The sequence below is a fragment of the Anomalospiza imberbis genome, chromosome 10 (genome assembly GCF_031753505.1).
Source record: "Anomalospiza imberbis isolate Cuckoo-Finch-1a 21T00152 chromosome 10, ASM3175350v1, whole genome shotgun sequence".
NCBI classification, from domain to species: Eukaryota; Metazoa; Chordata; class Aves; order Passeriformes; family Viduidae; genus Anomalospiza; species Anomalospiza imberbis.
The window spans coordinates 19,568,816-19,589,846 of record NC_089690.1 but is presented as its reverse complement, the minus strand read 5'-3'; the positions used below and the strand labels follow the sequence as shown (position 1 = coordinate 19,589,846).

General features: G+C 42.0%; 1 protein-coding gene across 16 annotated transcripts in view; it reads left to right on the top strand.

The window, feature by feature from the left end:
* GIGYF2 (GRB10 interacting GYF protein 2) overlaps positions 1–21,031 on the top strand; it is a 75,375-nt gene extending 54,344 nt beyond the window's left edge. For 9 of the 16 annotated variants that reach the window (XM_068201054.1, XM_068201050.1, XM_068201048.1 and 6 more), the window contains 19 exons: positions 70–270; positions 764–954; positions 1,646–1,805; positions 3,709–3,875; positions 4,247–4,335; positions 5,327–5,434; positions 5,983–6,080; positions 6,565–6,665; positions 7,432–7,593; positions 9,396–9,497; positions 12,241–12,399; positions 13,491–13,727; positions 14,336–14,458; positions 15,080–15,283; positions 15,406–15,611; positions 15,912–16,066; positions 16,516–16,685; positions 17,023–17,170; positions 19,270–21,031. In XM_068201054.1, the coding sequence (XP_068057155.1) occupies positions 70–270; positions 764–954; positions 1,646–1,805; positions 3,709–3,875; positions 4,247–4,335; positions 5,327–5,434; positions 5,983–6,080; positions 6,565–6,665; positions 7,432–7,593; positions 9,396–9,497; positions 12,241–12,399; positions 13,491–13,727; positions 14,336–14,458; positions 15,080–15,283; positions 15,406–15,611; positions 15,912–16,066; positions 16,516–16,685; positions 17,023–17,170; positions 19,270–19,337 (2,849 nt within the window). In that variant the 3' untranslated portion in view covers positions 19,338–21,031. Of the gene's footprint in view, positions 1–69; positions 271–763; positions 955–1,645; positions 1,806–3,708; positions 3,876–4,246; positions 4,336–5,326; positions 5,435–5,982; positions 6,081–6,564; positions 6,666–7,431; positions 7,594–9,395; positions 9,498–12,240; positions 12,400–13,490; positions 13,728–14,335; positions 14,459–15,079; positions 15,284–15,405; positions 15,616–15,911; positions 16,067–16,515; positions 16,686–17,022; positions 17,171–19,269 lie in introns of those variants that run through there. The other 7 variants (XM_068201051.1, XM_068201053.1, XM_068201052.1 and 4 more) reach the window with 5 other exon arrangements.

Sequence of the window (21,031 nt, the reverse complement as noted above, 5' to 3'; positions counted from 1 at the left end):
GATGACTTCTGCAACTGGCAGTGTAGAATTTCTGTTAACTCAGTTACTTAGAACTGTGCCTTGTTACAGATGCAGTGGAAGAAGCAGCTCAGGCATCATCTCCAGCTGCCAGGTCAGACACCCCACCGAAATCCCAGCCTCCAGACCCGCTGCAGACAAACTTTTTTGAGAGGAAGGAAGAGTCTGTGCCAGAAAGAACAGAAAAAACAGAAGATAAAGAGAATCAAGTGGAGAATACACTGTCAGCCAAAATGTCCAACAGAGGGGAAGGTAATAAACCTGACAGATAAATTTAGTAAGTTTCCATTACTCACTGTGAATAATCCTAGCCCCTTAAAAGAGGCAAGGACTTGTGATGGAAAGCCAGAATTCACCAACTGGTCTATAAATACAGGATTTGTAGGCTATGCCATCTCAAATGCTTGCAGTGCACTGGTAGTTCACACTGAAATGTGGTCCAGAGAAACATGAGCTAGCTGTGGATGTGCCTTGCTGTGGTACAGCAGAATAGCCTGGACAAATGTGTGTGGCCAGGAAATGGGATATGCTCAAATGTGCCAAGTTCTGCACTGATAGAATTAAACTGTTTATTCCTTGAAGTTAGGCTGGGTACCTGTGCTGTAAGCAGTACATTCAGGAAGATCTGAAAATACTTTTCCTTTGGTGCTAAATTTCAGCTGTTGAATATTCTCTGCATTAAGTTCTTAAAAGTAATTGTCATTTATGTTAAAGATAATGAACTAACTTAAACATTTTTCTTTAGATTTGGCTTCTCTTGCTCAACCTTTGCCACAGATTTCTGCAGACACAGCTGCTTCTGCTCATCTTTCTCCTCCTGTTTCCAATTCAAATCCTGCTCTGCGGCCAGTTCAAACACCTGTCACAGCTGCTCCAGGCATGGGCAACATTCCCACTGATCCAGATGATGAAGAGGGCCTCAAACACCTAGAGCAGGTAAAATTTCTCTAATTCCTTTGTTGTTGACTATTGTGAGACTGGAGGAATGTGGAATGCAGAAAATATTTGAAGCCCATAAAGTCAGAAATGCAGCTAAAACTTTACACTCCACAATTTATACTGAAAGCTGCTTCCCTCTGGTTTTTTTTTTTATTTTTTGCAAATAATTCAAGCTGTTGTATTTTTCTGTGCTATACCCTGAGTTAAAGAGCTAGAGACCATAGTGCTTATGACCACTGTCAAGTAGCATTATGATTTGCCTTGAGAAATTATGTCTGTTAAAACCCCCAAACAAACAAACAAAAACCCAACCAAAAATCCTGTAAGTGAATCACAGCACTGTCTTGATGAAACTGTAGTGACTGCTGAGATGTAGAGCCTTCTTTGTGCTCATGCTCCCATGCCTGTTTTATTTTTCTCTGTGGTACTGCATGGCACCTCCTTGGCAAGTTGCTCTAAAGCTTTTTGTAAGCAGGTGAGCTGTGCTTGTTCAGGAATCTGCCTGACAAGTGTGGTTTGTGCCCCGGGTTTGTGTAGCAGTCACTCCTGTCCTGGGGCTGCCTGTCATTCCTGGTACGCTCTGGAGCACTGGGCAGCACAAGGTGGTTGTGTTTGGTACACTCATTTCCAAATCTGTAAGCTCCCATCTAACTCTTATATTTCTTGCTGGTTTTGATGTCTCTTCCAGCAAGCAGAAAAAATGGTGGCATATCTGCAGGACAGTGCCCTTGATGATGAAAGACTAGCAGCAAAAATCCAAGAGCACAGAGCAAAGGGTTCCTCTATGCCCCTGTTTCATGAAGCCATGCAGAAGTGGTACTACAAAGATCCACAAGGAGAAATTCAGGGTAGGTCTGTGCCATTTACACTTCTCTTTTGTTTCACAGAATTGTTAAAGAGTTCTTCACAGAATTACCACCAACAGATGCTGGTGCTTCTTTTTACAAAAGCAGCACAGGGAATTTACCATTCTAGAACTAGGTTTTGAAAATATCTTCAACCCATCACTGCCCCCATGAGCTCAGCAGGCCAAACGTCCAGAACTTATCGTGGCTGAGGTTTGCCATCACTTCATGTTCCTGTAAATTAGGTTAGACTAAAACCTGTTTCACATACCATTAGTTACTCAGATTTCCAGATAACAGCGGGAACAAACAAGGAATGTGACCACTCAAGTAGTTGTTGTAAAGAATCCACAAGAAACCTTGAAATTGGTTTTCTAGACTCAGCCTGAAGACGTGGAATAGTCAGGGAGGGTGGTTTGTTTAGAATCGAGGGCAAAGAGGAATCAAGTTTCCACCAGCCAGTGCTTGTGCAGAATCTCACTTTAAATTACACTTGCTGCCACTGCTTTGTAAGTTCATATAATAGATAGGAACTGCTCCCTGCTTTCAATTTTTGCTTAAGAATTTTTTTTGTAAATAAAATTTGAAGCAGGCCTTTCATATGGATGCTTGCATCTTTGCTTTCAGAAGGTACATTTCCTTTGGAGGTCCCAGGGCTCGGTTTAGCAGCTGCTTGTCTGCTTCCCAAATGTGCAGTTAAACAGTGAATTAGTGAATTCTTTCCTTGCTGTACTTCACACTGTGTAGTGTGAATGACTTCTCAGCTGTGAACTCCAGATAGGATTGGTGGGGGTGGTGTTTGTGGAATCTGTGTCAATCTCTTGTCTGCAGGTATTGCACGTCTTTAGGGGTTTTTTTCATCCGTTTAAGTTTAAAGAAAGTTAACCATAAAGTGCTTTTGTTTGCTCATTGTATGTCAGTCACTGCTCGGTGTTTATTGGTGGGTGACAATCTAAATATTTCTGTTGCTGGATTAAGTACTTCAATGTGACATCAAGAAGTAAACACTTCCAAATTTTTTTTTTTTTTTGGGATAGCTTCTTGTGGCTTCATATTCTCTAGGAGGAATTGCCTTCTAGAGATACTCCTTACACAGAAGGCAAGCGTCACTGAATGTTCCTACTTCTCAAAAGATGTTTTGCAAAACTTATTTATGTGGTTCTTACTTGGTTAAATAATATTTTTATACTGATTTTCTGTGTATTTGAATATGTAAAATTAGTATAGGAACCCTCCTTTGAAAGGAATGACTGAAATCTTTCTTAGAAAAAAGAGGAAGAGAAGGAAGAGTGTAGATTTTTACAAAGCAAAGAAACTGAATCCTCATTATCTTAAAAAATGTAGTTGTTCATAAGAGGTGAATCTGCTTATCGGCTAAGTTCCAGAAGCAAAACTTGTATAAAACACGAGGGTTCCTCTGGTTTGAAGGCAAGAGTTGAAGCAGGCTAAGATTGTTGAATTACCTGGGCAGCGCAGTCAGGAAAGCAGCACTTGTGGTTTGAGCAGTGTCAGCCAGCAGGTACTGCTGAGCTCCAGAGTAGAAGCTGCAGCTGCTGTGAGCCTGAAGCAGTAAGTGCTGCTGGAGGACAGCAGGGGGATTAACTGGCCCAAGCCCCACACCATGGTGGCTGCTTGGCTTGCACCCAGAGCTGACCGGTCTCCCTTCAAGGCAAGATGAAAGCCATCATGGATTTTTCCTGAGGCTGTAGGGCGGTGCTGTAGCCCCTGTGCAGATGTGCATGGACACTCCAGCCTCGGATGAGCCGTGTCCCCACGAGTGGGTGAGGCAGACAGGAATGCCTGGTGCTGGGTACTGTGTAACCGCAGGCAGCTCCTTGTTTCCAACATGCTGAACCTGGCCTTGCTTCCCCTTCCCCACAACATGTGCTGGTTGATGTGATTTCAGGTCCGTTCAGTAATCAGGAGATGGCAGAGTGGTTCCAGGCTGGATACTTCACGATGTCACTGTTGGTGAAGAGAGCCTGTGATGAGACTTTCCAGCCACTTGGAGACATCATGAAAATGTGGGGCAGGGTTCCCTTCACTCCAGGCCCAGCACCGCTTCCGCATCTGGTAATTATGTGACAGTTACAGTATTGAAATAGTCCTCTAACAAGTGGGAATTGAATTATTTAGGTGTCACCTACTCTGTCTTGGAATTGCAGGCGTTCCAAGCACCAGAGTTGAACTTGGTGTTAGATTACTTTTGCAAGAGTAGAAAAGACGTGATTTAAAAATGCTTGGTGTTGCTGGGAGGCTGGGTACTGTGATAGGTAAAGGTGCTGTGTATTTCACAGGCTTTGTAAATCTTGATCTCGCTCTAGGTATTTTTCTATTTTCATTTTTTTTCTGGTCAAAATACAACTTCTACATTGCTTGCATTTGCAATCTACTACTCTTAGTATATATGTTATTGAAAAAAAATGTTTTATCCCTAAACATAGGGCGAGCTGGACCAAGAGCGACTGACTAGACAACAGGAGTTGGCTCTAATCCAAATGCAGCACCTGCAGTATCAGCATCTTTTAATACAGTAAGACTTCTTGTCCCAGAGATCTTCCAGTGGCTTTGTTCTGGTCCGCATTTTTAATCATCTAAGTTCAGCTGCTTGTCGTTGTTTCCTTGAGCAGTAGGGCTGGGAGTGCTTCACAACAGCAATAGCTGCTTCCACAAACACTGGAGATGTTGATAGTGTACAGGATTGGGGCAGTGTGTCTGCCCCAGGCTCGCTTTTCAGAGTCCTTTCCAGTGTCACACATAGCTAGTTTGGTGAGACTTGCTTTATAGGTAGCTGTTATGGTCAGTGAATCTCAGGTGTCATAGTAATGACCTTCAGATGTTTTGATGTCAGGAGAAGGCTACACATTATTGGATCTGGAGATGGAGAAGGTGGAACTTACCTTTGGTCTGCTTGCTCAGCTCTTTGAAGATCAATGGAAGGTCCTGCTGGGCAAAGCAATTTGAAATCCATTTTGCCAAAGCTCTCAGGTGTTCAGTTATGGCCAGCTCCTGACAGCTGTTTTTGCAGCAGTTTGAAGGAAAGAAAGCAGTCAGGCTCCTTTTTCAGGGGATCCTGAAAGCATGTGTCGTGACTATAGTTTTTCACTACTGATTGTCAGCTCATGATTAAAAGAGGCAAGAGCCTGCTCCTGTGCTAGGCAATGCCTTGACATACTGGGGAAGAGACTGATTGCAAATGGGCAGTGATCAAAGCCAGATTAATTTGAGCTAAAATGATAGAATTTAGACAAAAAAGGAAGTAGTGTTGCACAGCTTACAAGAAAAACATGGGGCAATAATAGCTAGGTGACATAGCTGAGGGTGAAGAGAAGTCTGGTTCTGCTCATGTGAGCCAACTGGCTGTATTTTTGTATTTTGATTCTTGTCAAGCTCCTGTTCTGTGGTTTCCTCTAGTATTTAGCATGTATGTTATATATGTCAGTGGGTATTAGTCCCAGAGCATGAATCTGTCTGCAACTTGGGTATAAGTGAACAAATACCATTTATCTGCTTCTCTTTTGAAGACAACAGTATGCACAGATGCTGGCTCAGCAGCAGAAGGCAGCCCTCTCATCCCAGCAGCAGCAGCAGCTTGCTATTCTCCTTCAACAGTTCCAGGCCCTGAAGATGAGGTGAGCTTGCCCAGGCTTGAACTGAATTCTGTTCTCCCTGTGCTCTAGTTTGTATGTAACAATAATTACATTTTGTCAGCTGTGTGTTCTAGTTAAGTTTTCTCATATTTTAGGATTATGTGTGTTAAAGATAGTAATGAGAATATGTTTCAGATTAATAGGGAACAGTTTCAGGATATGGAGTACTTCTTTATATAAACCTTTGTTTCAGAGAGTGTTTATGGAAATGAGGGGTTTGAATTGTACCTGTCTGACAGATACGTTGTGCTGATCACCAAGGAGCTTTGCCAGTTCTGCAGTACTGGATGCTTGTTCCTCAAACTGGCCTCCAAGCAGCAAATGCAAAACTGTAGCTTAGCCCTTGACTTAGCAGCAGGGGTGAGCTCAGCAAGAACTCTGCGAGCAGCTACTGTTGTCCACATCATATTTTTGTTTTAAATAGAGGTGTGGAAGGAAAGCAGTATGTTACAAGTTACTGAATCTCATACGTGTTCAGAGCACTCCTCTCCCTGGAAGTGGCGTGTTGACTCTTCCTGTTGGTATTACAGAATATCTGAACAGAACATGATGCCACCTGTTACAAGGTCTGTGTCAGTGCCGGACACTGGCTCAATATGGGAACTTCAGTCAGCTTCACAGCCTACAGGTAAGGTGCTTAGCCTGGGTCAGGTCTCTTGGGAAAAATCCATGCGTTAACAATCAGCATCTTTGACATGATCCCTCCCTTTTTGACACAAGGGAAATTATTTCTGCATCATGATGTCTAACTGGATCAGCCTTGCAGTAGAAGTTCAGTTTGGGAGTGGTGGAGAATATGGTAACTTTTCCAATGGTTATGGAAGTCTAGATCTGAAGGGATTGTTCTATTTAAGGATATTCTGTTCTGATGGGAGGAGCTGGAATAGCTGGTTCTTCTGTGGAATTTCATAGGAAACCCAGCCTTCCTTCAGTCATGTACAGGCCTTTTTCTCCAGGAAGATAAGGTGGCCCTCTACTGACTAAAGCAAGAGTGTTAACATTATTTTAGTTCCTACAACATAGTAACAGCATACACAAGATTCTCCCCTTTCAGTTATGTTTTGTTCATGTGCTTATTTTTCTTGTCAATGTTTGTTTTCTTCACTGTCTAGTCTGGGAAGGAAGCAGTGTCTGGGATCTGCCCATTGATACTGCAGCTCAGGGACCAGCTCTAGAACAACTTCAGCAGCTCGAGAAGGCCAAGGCTGCAAAGGTCAGAAACTGTTTTGTACTGTAAGAAGTTGGGATTGCGCTTCTGCAATGTAATTGTGGTTCTTGAGCCAATGTAAGACTGAGCTCTTCAGTGGATGGTTTTTGACTAGATTTTAATGGAAAACACCATAAAGAGAATAAAAACAAGTTATGAAATCCTTGTGGACAGCTGTTTGGAAACCATTGCTGTGGAGGTGCTACTGACCTCTGAAATAGTTGTGATTAAAACCTCTTCACTAGCCACCTCTGTTTTAAACTGAGATCATCATGAGCTGTCAGGCCAAACCCTGAGTTGAGACCAGGTAGTTGTACTCTTAATCCTTGTGATTTTCACCCAGACTGGTTTGGGGAATCATAAGAGTCCTATTTAGTAGGGTTATTCCACAAGTACTCTAGTATTAAATAATTTTTGTGAGTTTGAACCTATATGACTCTGTACGTTTCCTGAAAATTACTATTTTATGATGACTGCAAAGCAACTCACTACTCACTTCCAAAGTCAGAGGGTATTTTGAGGAGCTGATGTACAAAGACTGACTGGAAAACTGGTGTTTGTTACAAACAGAAATTGTCCGAAATTGTTCTGGACTGTTTCAGGAATCTGACCTCAGTAGGCAGCCAGCTGATAGGTAAAATTGCAATTAAGGGAGAGCATCTGTCAGAGGCTTCATCTGTTAAGCTGTTACTATAATATCAGCAGAGTTGCCCTAAGAAATGGTGTAGGAATACGTTACCTGCATCTGAGTATAGTTTTATGTGAATTGTAGCTAGAGCAAGAGAGGAGAGAAGTGGAAATGAGGGCCAAACGAGAGGAAGAGGAGAGGAAAAGGCAGGAGGAGCTTCGGAGGCAACAAGAAGAGCTACTTAGGAGGCAGCAGGAAGATGAGAGGAAACGACGGGAAGAAGAAGAACTGGCCCGCAGGAAGCAAGTGAGTTTATCCAATGTAGTTAATCTCTAATAAATTATAATAATTTATGAAACTCACTTTAAGAATCCTGTGGGGTCTAAGTAATCTTTGGTAGGTGTGTATGAAGACAGTTTTAATATTTTTCATGTGAGTATATTAAATTATGATTCTTACGTTCTTGATTTTATTTAAGAGCCCAAACTTCAGTCTGAGAAATGGGCTCCGATGGTTCACTTTAAGATAGGTTTCTGTTTGTGAAAGCAGAGCCTTTATTCCATGTGGAATATTCCCTCTCAACTTCTTAATGTCAGTGTTAGACTTTAGTTAGTTGCCCAGTTACTGCATGTTTCGATCTTTATTTCCCATTTATGCAGTCAAGTGTTTTATGAAGATATGTTCTGGAGTAGATGGAGCTTGAGCAACTGTTTCAAATGAATGAGGTAGAGGGCTGTAGTGGACAGAAAGTGATGTGACATTCAGCTTATTTTTCCCCTGTTGTTTTTTTGTAACTTAGTAAATTATTTTTTTGAATAAATTATTATCTGGGTAATAGAGTCTGTCAGCTTTTTTACTTGAGTTGATACTTGGGAAAGGAAGGGATGTAGTTTGATCAAGCATATATCTTAAAAAGAATTATGTGGTCAGTGTTGCAGTAGGAGAATTAATGTAGGAATTGTAGTACATTCTTAATCATCCAAGAATACACAATGGAGACATTACTAGTTTGGCATTTCTAGCATTTATTTCTGAATTCTGTATGGAAGAAAATGTAGTTACTCCTTAAGTGTTGCAGGAGGGAAAGACAGTGAAAGTTTTCACTCTGCATGTGAAGGATAAGGGCAAGCACAAGACTGAGCTTATTCACTAAGGAGTAAGTCAGTAAATGTCCTGAAAAGTACCACATGAATAATAGGCAAAAGTACTAAATAATTGTCCTTGATAGTATTTCTTATGAGCGTAGGCAGCTGTAAAGCGTGTTCCTGCTTTAAGGATCAGACACTTCCGAGGAAGCCTCTAGACTCTCTAGTTTTGTTGGAAGTTCATTGTAGATCTCTGTTCACTCAGGGTTTGGGTTTTGTCACAGAAGGTCTATTTTAATTGGTACAGTATAATATGTAGTTGATTTCATGGTATCTTTTGGAATCAAGTCTGCAAATAAATGGCTCCTTGCTTTAGTGTATCTACTTTGTGTGCAGGAAGTCATGATGCCGTACAGAAAAGCATCCTCCACTTGAGGTCAAACTAACATTGAAGCATTAATATACTCAAAAGTTTAACTTTTGAGATCAATTGCTTTAGATCTGGTTCAATAAAAAGAATGCATTTTTCAGCTGGTAACTCAATTTGTGTCATCTGTGCTGGCTTCGAGTAGACTTGGGTTGTTTCTTTTCACTAACAGTTTTTCCTCTGTGTATAGCAATGTCTGTTAAATTCCAAAGTTTTGTTGTCCACTTTGGATTTGTACAGTAAACAGTCTGCCTCTCCCGTTCTGAGACGCCATGGGAATTATAACTATTTACACGAAGGAAGCAGAATGGGGTTGAAAAGCAGTAACAGCAAGTATCTTAGTTCATTACCAATGCAATAATTGCCACAATGCTTAATTCTGAGCAGTAATGTCTTGAAAAGGTAACAAAGAGTTTAAGATCTTCTCTGGAAAGAGAAAATAATGTTGTATTCTATATTAAAAAAAAGATACTGGTCATTATTTGAATCTGACTTCTGTACTGAAAGGCGTAAGAGAATCAGGGATGAACTGATTTATTAGCATGGATTTATGCAGAGGAGATGATGCTTAACAAATTTGATTAACTTCTTTTGAGGAGATGACAGTGAGAGCTGAGAGGGGTGAAGCAGTAGACTTAATCTGCCTGGACTTCAGGAAGGCTTTTGATGTAATACTGCATAAAAGACTAGTATATAAGGTTAGTAAATATGCTGTTGATGGTGAATTCTAAATTAAAAAAAAAATAACTAATAGAAATTCAATTCTGTAGGATGAAATGTCATACCAAATGTTGAATTCAGTTCTGTTCACAGTTTTCATCAATTACTTTGCACTGTAGAATTGAAAACAGTAATGCCCAGCTTGTGTAGCTCCTGTATTTCATTTTTGTCTCTGGTCTGGTATATTCTATTTTGTAATAATTGATTGCTTTCAGGAACAAAATTTGAGGTTTAATAACCAGTTAATAATTGTTTTCTCTGAATTATTTCTTTAGTTCTCCCTTTAAAATACCTGTTTCAAAGAGGAGAATAAAAAGATTTGTGAGTCCTAGTAACATAGACAAGCAGAATTGCAGTTGTCACCAACTGCAAAAAATTCTGAAAATTCTGTTTTATTTAAAAATCCAGAATCTATTGAACTGGGGATTGCTGCTTAAGGATTTTTGTGTAATACTACAGATATTTTAAAACATGTGAAATAAGCTGTCTGTACAGCAAGATGTGTATGTTTGAAACCAATTACTAAGAAAGATGCTAAAGAACATTGGGAATGTCTTGGAGCAGGAATCTACGAACATGGGAACACTAAGAACCAAAGGATTGATTGTTTCCCATACCAGTCAGTGGCTGGAGGAAGCTGGAGAGCTTTGAATGATTTTGCTCAAACAAAAACATCACGTAATAAGATACAGAAGCAAATATTAAGGCAACATTTTTATAGCTGTGGAGAGTCAGAAAAAAGGCTGTGTTTCCCAGCTTTTCATATCTGTTCATCTTTAGTTCTGTAGGAGAGAGAAGTCTTTTACTCATGTCATTCAACAGTGTCTCTCCTGGCATGCCTGAGCAATAAGGAGATCTGTACAGCTTTTTAAATGGCAATTCTAGCCTTGTTTCCCAAGGGGGAAGTAGGGCAGAGATGTCACTGAAGTGTTGTCCCACAGGAGGACTTGGTGACTTTGCTCATCTCTCCCAGGTACTACATGCTGTGTCAGTGAGAGCCCCCAGACTGGCTGGCACTGAGGACTCCTGAGCTTGAGATCTTGCTCTGTGGTCTCCAGGCAAACAAAAAAGACTGACACCTTCAGCCTGCTCAGCAGCCTTTTCAATAAAAGATAGAGCAAGCAGAAATTTTTCAGCACTTGTACTGGGGACACTTGATTACTGTGACTTGACTGCATGTGCCGAATTAATACAGTTAAAGGCCCAAATTTCAAAAATGGTTCAGGTGGTATGTGTTGCACTTGAAGCTGATTTGATTAATGAGAAAACGAATCGCAGGCTATTGTTCGATGTCCAGCTAATGGCAAAACCCACTTACTGCACTTATATCTAGCACCAAACCACTTAAATGATATTCAGGAATATGAATGAATTGTTGGCTTGCAGCCAGCAGCTGTTCAGTGCCATGGGATTACTTATAAAAGATCTTCTGTCTCCTGACAGTTTTGTTGCAGGCTGCTGAAATTCTTTATCAGAGAAAAACCCAGGGCAGTTGTTCAGGGAACTGTAGTGTAGTTTATCTGTGCTGTTTGTACATCAAGCTTTGGTGTCAGATTGGATAAAAGGGTCTTAGTTTTCACAATTGACTTCCTTGATTTACCAGTGTTTACATCTGTGCCGCACAATTAATCCCCAATCACCCTATGAATAATGTATTGCTTACAAAAAACTTCCAGGAGTGTGATTACGGTAGTGGTCATTTTTAAAGGAAAATACAAAATTGTAAAAGCTTTAAAAGGTTCTGGTCCAAAAATGAAGATCTTCAGGTTGAGCTGGTAGGGTAAGCCAGACAACAGAAGGGTGAAAAGTAGGGTGGCCTTAACTCAGTTGCTGGACATCAGAGGTCACAAAAGGCTGCAAAAACTAAGGCTTTGTTATGCAAGGGAAAGTCAGAACTGGTGGAGGAGGTCCCCAGGTGGGATCTTATTTAACAATATACAGGAAGCTGCTTGACCCTATTCCTCAAAAAAACCCCAAGTAGCAGAATGGAATAATGTCTATGTTGCTAGGAAAGGGTGCTAACATTTAGTTTTTAAGTTAAGGAAATAATTTTAGCACTTGGAAAACAGAATTAAAATTATTGGAAGCTATTTAAATAATTTAGGGATAGCCCAAAATCAAAGCTCCTGAGAGACCTTGTTACCCGAAATATTTAAATAGTATAGGGAGAGCCCAGTCGAAGCCCTTGAGACTTCAAAAGTAAATGTCCTTAAGTGCACTGGGCTGTGTCAGCTTCTTTCTGGTGTCTGGAGATGTTGTTTGAGTTTCATAGTGCTCTTGAACAGTCGCTATTCACAAACTCCTGTAAGTAAGAAAAGCTTCCAATTTATAGCTGACACCCCTCACCAGAAAGAATTAATGATACCCACACTTTGAAATATTTATAGATCTAATGTTCAACTGCTAGTGCTGCATAGTGAAAAGAGGAGTCTCACCTTTTGTTGTCATTCTCAATGCCAGTCTTCTTAAAACCAAAGACGGGCAATTATGTCTTCTGTTTTTCATTGAAATAATTTATGTAGGAGATGCACGTTGCATCAGAAATACTTGTTAACATGTGGGTTTGTTGTGCTTAATGCACTGTTTTGGTAGAGTTTAGTTTGGTGCTAGGGAGCTCTTCTTGAGGCTACTTATTTGGCCAGACAATGCTGTAATCTGTGTTCTGATGTTGTTTGTTGATAAAATGGCATTTATAGACTGACATTTTGTTCCCAACTCCAGGAGGAGGCCCTCAGGCGACAACGAGAGCAGGAAATTGCACTAAGGCGGCAGCGGGAGGAAGAGGAGAGGCAACAACAGGAGGAAGCACTTAGGAGATTGGAGGAGAGAAGAAGAGAGGAGGAGGAAAGACGTCAACGTGAGGAGTTAATTCGTAAACAGGTGAAAAATGACAAAAGGGACCTCTTCTGATTAGTTATGGAGGCTGCCACAACAGGCTTTGAAAGCAGAGCTTGCAAACAGTATCAAGTTGAGTGAAAAAAGGTTGTTTACCCGTATCCTGACTTCAGACAAAACAATCAGCATCCAGTATGCTCTTAGGTAAAGAGATTTGGGTGGGAATGAGTGTTCTGCATTCACATTTAGAATGGCTTTGCAGCACAGTATTTATACTCCTTTCTGAGGCAGAGTACAGTATTAGAAAAACAGTTTATTTTGAATTAGCACTCTCTGGACCTTTACTTTGTTCTCTTGTCATTTGAGATGATCAGTTTTGGCGTTTTTTCTGTGTAGTGCCAAGACTATATATATTACCAGAGTTTCTACTTTTTTTCTTCCCTTTTCTTTCTTATTAACAGGATTTTTTTCTCCTTGGGGTCAGTATTAGAAGTCCCTATTGGGGAATTGAGCTTCCAGTCCCCTAATTGATACTCTCACAGTCCCTTGGTCAAACTAATCTTGAAACAAGATTGGCTTCACATTAACTTCCAAGTCTATTTCAGAATTCACAGTTAGGATTTAAAAACGCCTTTTCAGGGTCCTCCCTTGTAAGATGTCCATCACCATTTCTGTCATTTGTTAGCAGAAGCGTCTTCTCTGGAACTCTATAGTTGAGTAACAACAGTAAATATCTCCATCTTTGTCACCTGTCTCTTCTTTCCTTATTTTTGCCAAGTTTTATTCCACTGAAAGTGTGGTGCTACTGTAAATAGTATAAGCAGGCAGAAGCTCAGACTGAAAAGTGTGTAACTACTAGAAGGAAAGTAGTAAGAAATGAGCTGGTGTGAATTAGGGAGATGCCATTCTTTTCCAAGTTCTTTGGTGGAGCAATGGGAAACATGTATTTTTAGGGAATATAGACTATATTACTTTGTTACTGAGAAATGTAAAGGTAAATAAACAACCCAGACAGCACAGATTGGAGGTAACATGGTCCCTCTCTGTTCTGTCAGAATATCAGTGCCACAGAGTTAAAAGTATTTTAAATTCTGCAAAGTCTCCTCAGACCTTATTCCTTTTTGTGTCCTGGGAAGGAAGAGGAGGCTGCCAAATGGGCGCGTGAAGAGGAGGAAGCTCAGCGGCGGCTGGAGGAGAGCCGGCTGCGCATGGAGGAGGAGGCAGCCCGGCAGCGGCTGGAGGAGGAGGAGCGGAAGCGCAAGGAGCTGGAACTCCAGCGCCAGAAGGAGATCATGAGGCAGAGGCAGCAGCAGCAGGAGGCTTTACGGCGGCTGCAGCAGCAGCAGCAACAGCAGCAACTTGCACAAATGAAGGTAACCTGCTCCTGCAGTTTCACTTCCTTTCAGCTCAGCATGGGAAGTAAAGCCACAGCTGCATTCAGGGCGGTCTGCGGTAGCTTGGGCAGAGCAGGGATTGATGAGCTGTCTGGAGAGGGAAGAGGGTAAAGAGCTGATGTGAGAAGAAAGAGGAAGAGAAGTTACAAATTAAAACCTGAAAATGTTATGTCAATAGAAGCACACTGGGAAGGCATCACACCTGGGCACAGATGGTTTTTTTGCCACAATGACCAAGGGCCAGTGCAAAGTTTCTAAAGCTTGAAATTCCTAAAGTCTTTGAAATCTAAATGGATTGCTTTTTTTCAGGTAATGATGTGTTACATTATTCTTGATACAGTGTGCCAAAGACTGATACATCAGAGGGCAATTCAAAGAATGTATAATTTGTATTTTCTACCTTTGCATACTTTATACCATTTATACCATACTTTATATCATTATACCATTTTGTACTTTCTAGGGTTTTGTTAACCTTTAAAGGTGGCCTTTCTTTTCCCCTGGGTTTATACCGTTTCTTTCCTGATTATACTCCAGCATTGTTCTCAAATGTTTTGTAATTCCTGATGATGTCTATTTTGGCCCAGCTCCCTTCATCTTCAACATGGGGTCAGCAATCAAATTCAGGAGCTTGTCAATCCCAGACCACACTGTCATTGGCCGAAATCCAAAAGTTAGAAGAAGAACGAGAACGGCAGCTCCGAGAGGAGGTAAACACTGACAGCAGCGGAGTGCAACTTGTTAGAGGGGACTCAGCTGTGGGACTGCTTAGCTGTCACTTCAGTTATTAGGAGGAATGGTGAGGATGAGGAATGTTTTTTTGAAGTAGCATAACTCAAAATCCTGTCCTTCAGGCACAGGTTCAGTGAGCACTTGTGTGAAAATTTTTATTGCTTCTTAGTACAAGAATCCGGAAGAAGGGAAAACTGCACCCTTTTAACCGTGGGAGTGTAATATGTTCACAAAACAGCATACAGTTATTTCACATCTATGTTCTAACGTGTTTGAAGATACTCACAAGACCAGGGCAGTTAAAGGGAAGATGGGTTGGGGGGGAACAAGTTGATGGTAGGAGAGAAGGTCATCTTCCAAGAAGCTGACTGCAGGAATGACTTGATAAATTTAATCTAAGGCTAATAAACAATTTATATTTACTAGTTACCTAATGTCTCCCTTTTTGGAGGAACAGTAATGGCTCAGAACAATAATAGGTCAGCCAGGCTTCTCCAGAAGAAAGTGAATTCTGTTTAAAACCAGTTTCCAATTTAGACTTTTGAATAGTAATGATCATATGAAAGTATTTACAAGCATTTTTGTCTTGCATGCAACAGCAAAGGCGTCAGCAGCGTGAACTAATGAAGGCCCTCCAGCAGCAGCAGCAGCAACAGCAGCAAAAATTGTCAGGCTGGGGTAATGTCACCAAACCAACAGGCACCACCAAGTCCCTGCTGGAGATACAGCAGGAAGAGGCAAGGCAGATGCAGAAACAGCAGCAACAGCAGCACCAGCAGCCGAACAGAGTCAGAAATACCACGGTACGTTTGTTTATCTAATCGGTACATGGAGGAAAGCAGCCGTGCCAGTTCCCTCTGTCTGCTCATGTCTTTTCTGCTGGGTCTGTGCTAATAACCAGCATCTCTTTATTATGTCTCAACAGCACTCTAACCTGCACACCAGCATTGGGAATTCAGTGTGGGGCTCTCTAAACACGAATCCCAGCAACCAGTGGGCATCTGACCTAGTCAGTAGCATCTGGAGTAACGCTGATACCAAAAACTCAAACATGGGTTTCTGGGATGATGCAGTGAAGGAAGTGGGACCTCGTAACTCGACCAATAAAAACAAAAGCAATGCCAGCCTCAGGTAGGAACTGGGGAAGGAGCTTTTGCGAAGAAAGATTGCTACTCCTGGCGTGATCACTTCGCAGTTAGAACATCATGTGTTTTCCTTTTTTTTCTCTGTGTCATTCAGGATCTGTTTTGACAACAAAAATAGCTAATAGGTGACCATTCACCGTTCATTTTGTCACCTGCTTAGACAATTATTTTGTTCTTAAAAAGCGTTTGCATCTTGTAAAATAGTCTTGCAACACTGTACTGTATGTGGTACTGTGGGTAAGCCTGGTAACTGATAATCTAATTATATGCATTTTCTTTACCTCAGTAAATCTGTAGGTATTACAAGTAGACAAAACAAGAAGGTAGAAGAAGAGGAGAAGCTGTTGAAATTGTTCCAGGGGGTTAATAAAGCCCAGGATGGATTCACTCAGTGGTGTGAACAGATGCTTCATGCACTCAACACAGCCAACAACTTAGATGGTAAGAGATGGAAAGAAATGGGGGAAACAATATCTCTTCTGTTTCCTGACAGAGTAATTCTGAGGGATTGTAATGGTATCAAACCAGTGTTTCCAATGCACTCAGCAGAAGGACATCATTAAATAGTGGCTAGAAGAACTGGCTGCATCCTCTTTTAGGTTTTCATTGTCCTAACTATACCAAATCAGTGGGATTTGAAAAAGTTCTGAAGTCTGTCAGGCAGAGCCCTCCTGAGGATTTCTGGTAGTCATGGAAGCATTATCCAGCAGATAGATGAGGATCCAGTTTCATCCTGCATTGCATGATAGGACTTTATTGTGGGAAACTGGGAAGGGCAAGCTACTAGACCAGCAAATATTTGACACAGGAATCTGGCACTGGTGTTTATTGCATGTGTGTGTTTGCTATCAACATGCATTCACTCATGGTCTGCCTTCTTCTTCTTGCAGTTCCCACGTTTGTTTCTTTCCTGAAGGAAGTGGAGTCTCCCTATGAGGTCCATGACTACATCCGAGCCTACCTTGGAGATACTCCTGAGGCCAAGGAGTTTGCCAAGCAGTTCCTCGAGCGCCGTGCCAAACAGAAAGCCAGTCAGCAGCGGCAACAGCAGCAACAGCAGGTAAAGGTGGCTCTGCTGCCCCTGGGGACTGTGTGAGGCTGGAGAGTCAGCACCCCTGCCGGATTCATCAACGTCCTCCCAAATGGAGACAATAAAGCAGCTTTCCAGTTTTTACCGCAGGATCAAGTTTGCTTTGTAACTTAACAGTTGAGGCCAGCTGTAGATCAGTGTTTTTGCATGGGGATCTGGGAAATGCTGTGGGAAGATGAGGTGGATACATCAACAGCTAGTGCTGCCACATGGATATAGGAAGTGCTGTGGGCTCTCTGAATGTTTTCTGTATCAATAAACCAGATTTCACTGTGCTCTGTAATCTTGTCCTTAATTTGTTCTCTAGGATTCAGTGTGGGGGATGAACCACAGTTCGCTACATTCAGTCTTTCAGACCAATCAGAGCAACAACCAGCAGTCCAACTTTGAGGCTGTGCAGAGCGGGAAGAAAAAGAAGAAACAGAAAATGGTTCGAGCAGATCCCAGCTTGTTAGGTCCGTTTCAATTTTTAAAAATTAATGTTTAATTTGGTAATGATGGTTTACTTTGGGGAATGTAGAGGATTCTTACTGACCTTAAATGGTAATACTGAATTTGAGTAGAAAAGTTGGAATGTCTTTGGAATCTTTTCAGTAGTATTATTTATTTAACGATTTGAAAAATTCTGTATGAGTCTCATGGAAAACTTTTGTTGAACTTTACCTCATGTAATGGCCTCTTTGATACCTGGGTTATTACCTGGAAACCTCTTAAATAGTTTAGGCATGTCAGTTAAATTGCCTTTCCTCTTTTGAGGTGACCTATGGCTATTTTATTGCTTTAATGCTGATTTGTTCTTTAAAGAAAAGCGTGTTTTCCTTCATTTGTGAGGAGCAGCTTTCTGAGGCTGCCTTTGCCTTGCCACCTTTTTCTGGGAGCTGACCACTGCCCTAGCCAGAAAAGAGAGCAAAGGTTGAAGTGGTCACAGATTTTCAGTTGGAGACCATGTAGATGATGACCTCATTAGGAGTCCTTTATTTATTTATTATGTTCTGTGTCTTAATTTTTATGTGAGGCTGGTGTTAACAGTCCTCTGTAGCACTTTACGGAAAAGTTTCTTTGCAGTAGCTTTTAAGGTACAAGGCCATTGTGAGTGCATGGACTCTGTGGAGTGACAGATCACTGTTGTGTTCCTGTGGAATAAATGTCTGTGTTTGTGCCCTGTATGACAGAGAGGAAACCAGGGCACTGCACTGGGCCAGGCTTTGTTGTGCTGCTTCTGCTGAGCCCAATGGCTTTAGAGCAGACAGGCATTGTCCACCTGAAGTCACTGCTTTTTTAAGGTTCTAGCAGAGCCCTGCCTTTGGTTTTTGTCGTTTTTCTATTTTTGGTCTCACCAAAGTCAGTACTCCCAACTAAATCAGTGATTTGTGCACTGGTGTGCATGGAACTTCTCAGTGGGATCCTGATTTATGCCCATCCACTGAGTCTGATCTGGGTACTCAGTTGAATATATTAAAAAAACAACTCATGTAATGTGAAGAAGAAATCACTAAATACAATTTAGACCTTCCAGCTGGAAGGGAAGTAGCCCATGTGGCTTTTTAAAAATGCGTACTCTTTCACAAAATAGATTCAGATGCTTTTAGGCCACACAGCCACGTGAGGGAGCTAGAACAATTTTCCTAAACCTACTGAACAGAGCGCTTATCTCTCGAAGTGGAAGGCAGTTGGTTGTCTAGCACAGAGCAAACCAATGTAGCACTCTCCAGACACTGGAGTTCAACTTTGTGTTTAGTAGCCGTACATGGGGAAACTTTCCCTGTTCTTATACTCCAGATGGTGTTTGTACAGCCTTAAAAAGGGTTTTTCAATAGGAAAGCTGCATCTGATTTATTGGATTTGTTTCCTTGCTGAAAGTGTTTTCACTCTTTCTCACACTTTTCTCATGTGCATCGTGTCCTCAACACATATGGCTTAAAGGCTGGATAGAAGTTTGGGTGCATCTTGAGCCCCCTGCATGGCCCTGGGTAACTTTGTACATTTTCACGTTGTACTCCTGAGATGGAAGTTTGTAGAAAAGCATGGAAATAGATGTAATTGCTACTAGATTTCATAGGTACATGCATTGAGACTTTAAAGTAAAGGGTGAAATTGCTCACCACTCCTGAAGTGTGGGAGCATCATTCCACGTGTGGATTCCAAGTTCTCAGCATGCCCACTTCTTCCTCTCAGACCACGTAAGTATGGTGTTGACAGCCACTTCCAAGAAGCAGCTGACATAAGCATGCTCCCTTTCGAGATGTTGCAGAGCCATGTTGCCACCGGGTGTAGATGTGCCTCCTGCTGGCTCTGCAGGTGACATCTTTTAAATGGAACTTGAAAACAGTCTTCTGATCTGGTTTTAAGGACAAGTGATGCTTGTCTAAATGATTGATTATCTTTAGTTTATCTAGGAAAAAATAAGACAGTTTGGGTGACTGCATCTGTAGCCTTACTGAATTACCCCTAGACTCACTTTCTGTTACACGTGGTACTGCATTTAACAGATGTTTTGTGTCAAGTACACTATGCCACAGCCAGATTTTTAACACCAGTTCTTCTTGGTTCACAGGGTTTTCAGTGAATGCTTCATCAGAGCGGCTCAATATGGGAGAAATAGAGACTTTGGAAGACTACTGAGCATGTGCAAATCAACTGGCTTTTCCTGCATCTGTTAACCATGGATTCTCTGTTTGGACACCGTACTCTCCACCTTGTGTTGTTCTTTGCCTCGCAGTGAATCACAGGATCAATCATCTCAGGCTGCTTCCTCTGGCCCCAGCAAACCCTTTCTGCCCAGGACTGCACAGGCGTTGTTCCTACTGTCAGCCCACTCAAGTGGACTTTGTTCAGAGTCCCGGGAGGGTGGGAGTTAGGCTTTGTTCACAACAAGGCTGAATTGGGCAGCAAGCTTTCACTGTGCTGTGATTCATTCTGCTGACATACCTGGAAAAAAAATCAATTGGGATTCTGCAAAGCATTGCTTCCTTCTCCTGGTTACTCTTACCACATCCAACACGTGCAGTCATATGGAGAGAGAGAGAGAGATTGGGAGAGTTTGTGGTTAACAGATGTTGGTCAAAACCAAAATGCCACACAGATACTGACTTGGCTGCTCCATCAAGGCAAGAGGTGCTCTCCTGGCCAGGAGTTGCATTCATAAGCTACCCTTAGAAACTGGCAACAGGAGAGGGGCGGTAGCGGGCACAGTTTAGCTTGGGTTGGTTTGAAGTTGCACACCCCCTGCCAGCCCTTCTCAGCACATAATTTTTGGAGGGAAAGCTCGAGTCTGTCTTCATTAGGTGGTGATGCTGAAGCTGGTGGAGTTCCTGTCGGCATTCTCCAGCCTTCCTTGGACAAGTGGGGACTTCTGCTCTGGAAAAAGGGGGGTGGCATCTCTTCTTTCAGGCTGAATTTACCCCATAAGTGCTACCTTCAGAGGGTTAGGACCAGTTTATTTCGAGCTCTTTTCCTGCAAATTTGTCTCGTTTAAGAGACAGTGGGATCTTTACAGTGTGGATCTGTAGTCTCTGGAGAGGGTGGACCCTGGCTTTCAGAGACGTGCCAGCAGCCTCAGCTGGTTGTCACTTGAAGCAGTGCTTAGGTATCGAGCAGAGATGCCCTTTCGTCATGGAGAGAGACACTGGAGGACGAAGCTTTGTGCAATGATGGCCCTGCTTATCTTCTACACCTTAAAAGTACTTCATGCACCTTCACTGGGATCCATAACCTCTAAGTGTTTATGGAGTCATTACCTTCCTCTCTCACCGAAAGATTAACACCACCTTCCCTGCTCCACGTAACCACCCACCACCCCCACACACACACCACAAATGACAGAGAAGGAAAACTGCCAAATGCACTTAGTTTGAACCCCCTGGTCCCATCTCCCGTCCCCAGAGGGGTGTAACCTGCGAAGGGAGATATGCTGCAGTTTTGGTGGAGTTGTATAAAGGTGTCTGTTATTCTGTCATCACTGCCTAAAGAAAACAGTTTGAGTTGCTCAAGAGCAGTTTGGCTTTGGATTTTATTTTGTTTGGTTTATTCATTTTTTGGGGTCACCTTCCCCTCCTCCTCTCTCTTCCCCCGTCCCCAAACATGTACAGTAACTATACAGAGACTGCTGCAGACTTGTATATAGTTTTTGGATCCGATAGCATGGAGAGACTTGGAACTGTTGCAAATCTGGTCTCCCTGTCTCCTTTGCTTTGTAAATTCATAAAAGGGGGAAGAGGGGTAGTTAAAATGTTTACAAAACTTTAAACTCCCTCTGAACTTTTGCCAGTGTGGGGGGGAAAAAAGAGAGAACTTAAATAAAACCTGGTTGTATTATA